A 7,500-nucleotide genomic window follows, 5' to 3' on the forward strand; every position below is an offset into this window, starting at 1 on the left:
CAAATACCGTCTCGGGGACGGAAAAAACTCGCTAACCGTAAATACTGAGTACTTAACTTAGCTGCTGCAATAGCTGCACGCTCCATTATCGAAAAATCCGAAGAAAGGGCACAAAATACACAGAGAGAAAAATAGCACTTGTGATCGTGCGAGCTAACGAAAAAGGATGGCCACTAGAGGCGCAGCAGTCGCAAGCATGGGATGGTGTAGTAGTAGTACGAGCTGCTCCCTCTGTGGGACGGCTCCCCTCTTGGAGGGTTTTGTAGTGGGAGATTTCTATTGGCATTTGGCTCGTGGTAGTGGTCTCACTCGCCTAGTGTTCATACCGACACCCTCCTAGAGGGTGAGCGAGTCAGTCATACTGACCTTTTTCTTTATTTTATTTATTCTCTGGTATGTGTTAGTACATTTACCCTAGAAATAATAGATTAAAGGATATTTCGCGCAAGCGACACGAGCTGAGCCCAGAAACCACTGTTTTGTGCAAACCAAATATAAATATTGTATTACAACATATGTAATGTTTTGCCAATAAAGAATAATAAATAATAGGTGTGGATAGAGCATGAACTAGTGGGAGAGAGGATTTCTATATGTGACTGTCATCTGCTTTCTCCACTGATGCATTTTGGAATTTTAGGCTTGATATGATTTGTTTGAACAAGATTTCCTCACCGATTTCCTCATAGTAACTAATTGAAAGTATGTACACAGTTGAATTTTACATTTTTTATTTTTGATCTGTGTTTTTCAGGAAGAATTTCTGCTTGCTGGTCCTGGTAACCTTGGTATGTTTGTTACTGCAGCTGGCATATCTGAAAGACCTCCAATTCAGTGGACAGAAGGGGTATCAGCTGTTTCGTATTACCATCCATATATACTCACCATATCCAGTCAGTTCATCCGTATATATAGGTATGTCATTCTAGTAAATATCATTTCATTGATATACTGATACAGGCTTCTCTACTAAAGGAAGTGAGCATGTCAGTCAGTAGTATTTATATCTAGTAGAATTATTTGTTGTGTTTTCTTTCATGAATACAAATTGTAATACCTTGAATGGACTGGTTGCCACATTGAGAGGAAACATACAAACACTATTAATATTGACCAGTGATAGAGTCACAATGTTGTTAGGGATGTGTTATTAGCCCTTACTGGATGGGTAAATATATTGATATGCAGCTCATCAGGGCAGGTAAACTTTGAGTTAGGCCAATCTATGAAAAAAAACACATCAATGGAAAGAGGAAGATTTGCAAATGTACATCGTAAAAAAAAAAAATTAAAAAATTTTCCCTACCTTCCACGAGAAGTTGAAAATGATTATTTATAACTCCTTGTGGGGCCTCTTTTACAAGACAATCATAAAATTTAACCAACTTATATGGTTTTTATAATAAATAAATTTATTTTGTAAAATTGTAATTAATGCTCACACAATATCAAAACAGATAAGAAATAAAAGCAGTAACAAATAATTAGTATATCAGTTGAAAAATATTTATGTAAATTTACCGAAAATGAAGATTCAGTAACTTTTTTTTACCTTTACATGTTTTTTCTAATATTTCTTTGGAATTTATTTGTAAGATTACATTTACAACTGACATACTATTGTAAAAAAAAAAAGAACAAAAAACAACAGCAACCCCTTGGTACGTATATTTATGAGTAAATTTACAAAAAGACATCATGTGAGAGAGAGATGCAGAACATCCTCCTTTCAAGTCACAAGCACTACTGAAGTCCTGAGGTGCTCACATTCGTGATCGTAGTCAGTGTAAAAGTTGCCATAAGTGAATTTATGGGCTACAAAAGTATTGGCACCTCTTTCCCGCCCGATTCTTACCAAATCGATGGCGCGTAATATTGTTTATGTACAGGATCAATCCGTCCACCACCCCAAACCTGTTATTACTACTCCCGAGGATCAGTCTATCCATTAAGGGTCAATATTGCCATTTATATAAACAGTTACATTTCTCTTATCACTGTTTATCATTAGCCAGTGAATTATATTGTCAGTACAATACTTGGTATGTGTGTATTTTACATTTCAGTTGTTAACCCTCTTACGCCGACTGGACGTATTTTACGTCGACATTTTTTGTCTCCCGTGTGCCGACTGGACGTAGTTTACGTCGACTTACAAAAGTTTTTTTTTTAAATTTGCGGAAAAATACTTATAGGCCTACCAGCCTAAAACTTTTGAATCACGCGCCTTGGGGGACAATCGGTACGCAGGCGCGCAAGCGCGAATTTCTTTCTTGCCGCACTAAAAAGTATATGTGACACATCTCGGAAATTATTTTGTCACTTTGACATAATTTTTGTACCATTGTAAATTAGCCGTTACATGAAGTATTACATATGAAAATGTGCACATTTTTATGTAGAATACAACAATAAAATACTCATTATTGTAGCTTTTATCAGTTTTGAGATATTTTCATATAAATAACAATAATTGCCAAAATTTCAACCTTCGGTCAGCTTTCACTCTACCGAAATGGTCGAAAAACGCAATTGTAAGCTAAAACTCTTAATTTTTAGTAATATTCAATCATTTACCTTAATTTTGCAACTAATTGGAAGTCTCTAGCACAATATTTGGATTTATGGTGAATTTATGAAAAAACTTTTTCCTTATGTCCGCGCCGTAACTCTTCCGAAAAAATCATACTGCGATTGTGGTAATGTTTGCACCATTTTAAATTAGCTGTTACATAAAGTTTTATATATGGAAATGTGCACAATTTCATGCACAATACAACTAAAAACAACCCATGGTTGTAGCTTTTATCAGTTTTGAGATATTTTCATATTAATAACGATAATTGCCAAAATTTCAACTTCTCGTCAACTTTGACTCTACCGAAATGGTAGAAAAACGCAATTGTAAGCTAAAACGCTTATATTCTAGTAATATTTCAAGCATTTACCTTCATTTTGTCAACAAATTAAGAAAGTCTCTATCACAATATTTCGATTTTAATGGTGAATTTATAAGAAAAAAATAATATTTTCTTTACGTCTGCGCGGTAACTCCTCCGAAAAAATCATACGTGCGATTGTGGTAATGTTTGCACCATGTTTGCACCATTTTAAATTAGCCGTTACATAAAGTTTTATATATGAAAATGTGCGCAATTTTAGTTAGAATACAACTAAAAATAATTGAAGGTTGTAGCTTTTCTCATTTTTGAAATATTTGCATATAAATCACGATAAATAGAAAAAACAGGACCGAAAGTACTTGGCTATCTCGCTTTTTCACTTTTTTCCTTCGTGGCAAAAAACCTTTATTTATACATATCATCACGTTTTATATACTTCGTGATCAAGTTATTCATATATATATATATATATATATATATATATATATATAGATATATATATATATATATATATATATATATATATATATATATATATATATATATATATATATATATATATATATATATATATATACACACACATAATATATATATATATATATATATATATATATATATATTAGATATATATATATATATATATATATATGTGTGTGTGTGTGTGTGTGTGTGTGTGTGTGTATATGTATATAAATATTTATTTATTACATTTTTTGATTCTGGTACAAATACATAAATAAAAGGAATGCAGGTGAAACTTTTCTTTTTGCATAAAATGAAATAACATATATCATGCATCAGTAGATACGGATATATAAAAACTTGTAATAAATATAAAAATAAATATAAAATAAATGCAGAATACTCACTCGTAATCCTGACTCTTTTGTAATATTCTTGTTTTCTCCTTCCCCCCCCTCCCCATTGTAAGAGGTCTTGCATTTTTTTCCTCTCGAACATGAATTAGGTACAGGTTGAGGAGGGAGACGTGCGCCTTTACTGCTGATGGGACACGCAGTCCCGTGCACCCTCCGCTGTTGATTGACCAGGCACACGCCAATAGAAGACCGCATTGTGGAACTTACGGTCACACTCCCCAAACCTGCAAAGAGCTATTTTGCAGGTGCGACAGAAAAACCGGGTGTCTCTCCTTCTGCCATTCATATGGCACACCTGGCACCATTTCTGCCTGCGCCCTTCTAGGAGCTCCAGTGTGTGATCCCCTGGCAGCAGCCGACACACAGGGTCCACTATCCGACGAGAAGTGATGCGGGCGGGGCCGGCAGCAGGGGCATTGTCAGCAGGGGCGGTGGCGGCGGCGGCAGCAGCAGCAGGACAACCGAAGTTGGCCCTCCTAAGTTCTGCCCTTTCCTCTAGGGGCAGTTCTGCAGCTCGGGGCAGGGGGGCAGTCATGGAAGGCCACTCATCGGGATTAAAGTGGATGAGGGCATTCCCGGCTGCCTCGAGGAACTGTAAGTGGGTCAACCTCCGGAGACCGTGACTGTAGTACCCACAATACAGTATGTAGGCATTTTGGAGGGCCAACTGAAGAATGTATTTGAGGAGCTTCTGGGTCCACCTCCTGGTTCTCCTGGTGAAGGGATAGTACTGGATGAGTTGATCAAAGAGATCAACTCCTCCCATGTGCCTATTGTAGTGCCCAATGACGTTAGGCCGGTCAGCACGAAACTCCTCACACACAATTCGGCCCTGTCAAAGTGTCTCCTTCCACTGTACGACCTTCTCTTGGATGGGTTCATGACTCATCATAATCATGGGGACGAGTCGGACCCCCTTCCAACAGATGACGAAGACATCTCCCTTCCGCCGCCACTGTGTCTCTCCTCTTGCTAAATGTTAAGGATGGCTAGCGAACCTCTTGAGGACATTTGGGGTCCCACGCACCAACCGGAGGGTACCACTGACGTGAATACCTGCTTCATACAGTTCCTGGGCCAGGGATACCGAGTTAGTATAATAATTATCTATAAACAGGTGGTATCCCTGGTTACGGAAACGGTCCACAAGCCTGAAAACAGTGTCATGCATCGTGGAGAAGACCCCAGAATAACCCCAGAATACACTAAAGAAGTCCACGACATATCCAGTGTTGGACTCGGTAATAAAAAAAAATTTCACTCCATATTTCTTCGGCTTCTTGGGGTTATACACTTTCATGCTTAGACGGCCTTTGTAAGGCATCATCCCCTCATCCAAAGAAAGGTTCTTTTCAGGAACCACGAGAATTTTGTACCGTTCACGAATGTATTCCAACACTGGGTGGACTAAGATGAGGCGATCGGAGTTATTTCGGGGTATGGCCCTTTGGTTGAAGGCGTTGAAATACCTGTCCAACGCCAGGAAAGTATCACGGGGCATAATGCCGGGCACATTGGGCATACTTAAAAAAAAATTCCGCCTCCATTGCCTGACGTTGGCAGCAGGCATCAATCCAAAATAAATGTGGAGCCCCACGAAATGCGCCATGTCGGTGAGGTTGCCGCCCCGCCAGCGATACGACAATGTCGTGCGAAGTTCATCACGGCAGTACTGAGCGTAGTCTGCCGTCTCTGCTACCAGGTACTCCAGTAATTCCTGCGTAAGGAACAGCTGAATGAACCCCAGAGCAGTGAGAGGAACAGGTACGGCGACACGCGCACGAGCACGATTTCGCACACAAAACCCCCCCACTGGCCCATCTCCCTCACTTAGGCCCTCGCTTTCTGTATTGTCATTGGCGATAAAACTAGACCCTATATCCTCATCCTCCCCCTCCTCAGATTCCCCCACCCCCCCTCATAGGCACTAAAATAAAAACCACTAAAATTCGAGCTCACTTTCGGGGATGTGAGCTTGAACGGACATTGGGGGCAAATATTCTCATCCACTGACATCGGGAGTTGATGTCCTCATCACTAGATGTACCCAACACATCAAAATGAGGACTTGCGACATACTCCTGTGTGTGAGTGAGCTCCGATAAGTATGCATCAATGTCCCTTGGTTGGGGAGGCCTCCCAAATGACCTCCAAAATTCCCCTAAGGACACCCTGATAGCTTCCTAGGGGTTACGAAAAGGCACATGAGACACACGTTGTGATCCTAGAGCACTTTCATTTACACGTGGCTGCACAGAACGGCGTTGAGGCGCGAGGTCATCTTGGGTGCTGGGTCCCTCACCAGCATCCAAGTCCAAAATACGTCTCACACGATCCCTTCCGACGGGTAAAACACGCCTTTCGCATTCCTTACATCGTTGAGACATCTCTATGAACGTCCTGTACCACCACAAATATTCAAACTCTCGCACAAGTTTGGCAAAACATGATTGCGGCAAAAGATCGCTCTCGGACGACATGTCGCTGATGCTGGCTGATGTGAGGAGGAGGGATTTCGCGCATGCGCACTTGGGTCACGCTTCTAAACAAAACAACACCTTCATCCGTGAACTCCCAGCATCCCCCAAGGCGCGTGATTCAAAAGTTTTCGGCTGGTAGGCCTATAAGTATTTTTCCGCGAATTTTTAAAAATACTTTTCTATGTCGACGTACGATACGTCCAATCGTCACCCGACAGACAATTTATCTCAACGTATAATACATCCAATCGGCGTAAGAGGGATAATTAACCCTCGCACTTTCATTTTCAGAAAATTAAAGTGTAAGGGCAAAAGTCCCCCTCGTATTGGGACCACCTTGACGTGGTGGTGGAGCCCTTGAACCCTGGGAATTTGTTTCCGGGTTCAAACCCAAGAGTCCCGTACATTACAGGCAGTCCCCGGCTTACAACGTTCCGAGGTTACAATGCTTTTCAATTATATTAATTAGAAATCAGTTCCCAGGTTTACGACACATTCCAGGGTTACTACGCTTATGCTGCCGATTTGGCAGAAGAAATATGATTTAAAGGGTTTTTTTATGAACAATGTATTAAAAATGCAGTTTACATAGTTTCTAATACATCTAAAGCATTAAAAGTAAGGTGTTTTTAGGAATTTTGACAATTTTCCGGCTTACGACACGTCTCAAGAACGGAACCCCTGTCGTAAGCCGGGGACTGCCTGTATATATATATACACATATACATATACACACACATACACACACACACACACACACACACACATATATATATAAATATATATATATATATATATATATAATATATATATATATATATATATTATATATATATATATATATATATATAAAGGTTTTTTGCCACAAAGGAAAAAATGAAAAAGCGATAGCCAAGTACTTTCGGTCCTGTTCGGACCCTTTACTGAGGCAAACTGATTTTACAGAGAACAACATAGTCAAAAGAAGGTTTAATATACAAACTGACACTACAAGATTAGCATTAAGGGTGATTTTCACTCTACAGAAAGGAGGAGTCGCCTGAGGGTAGCCACACCTTGAAGGATACACACAGTAAAAAAGTGATTCTTCCAGAAAACAGTACATTTTGAAAAAACACGGGAGCATATACAATTTAATATCATGAATTTTTACACAAATTTTACAAAAAAATTATTATTAATGAAAAGATGAAAGAAAATATAAATATATATATATCGAGCAAGGGAAAGAGGGAG

General features: G+C 39.4%; 1 protein-coding gene across 2 annotated transcripts in view; it reads left to right on the forward strand.

The window, feature by feature from the left end:
- LOC135198171 (transforming growth factor-beta receptor-associated protein 1-like) overlaps positions 1-7,500 on the forward strand; it is a gene marked incomplete in the record, with an annotated part of 193,866 nt that overhangs the window by 70,784 nt on the left and 115,582 nt on the right. For both annotated transcript variants that reach the window (XR_010310740.1, XM_064225691.1), the window contains 1 exon segment: positions 755-915. Coding sequence is in view for 1 of the 2 variants with exons in the window: in XM_064225691.1 (XP_064081761.1) it covers positions 755-915 (161 nt within the window).

The sequence above is a fragment of the Macrobrachium nipponense genome, chromosome 21 (assembly GCF_015104395.2).
Source record: "Macrobrachium nipponense isolate FS-2020 chromosome 21, ASM1510439v2, whole genome shotgun sequence".
Taxonomy (NCBI): domain Eukaryota; kingdom Metazoa; phylum Arthropoda; class Malacostraca; order Decapoda; family Palaemonidae; genus Macrobrachium; species Macrobrachium nipponense.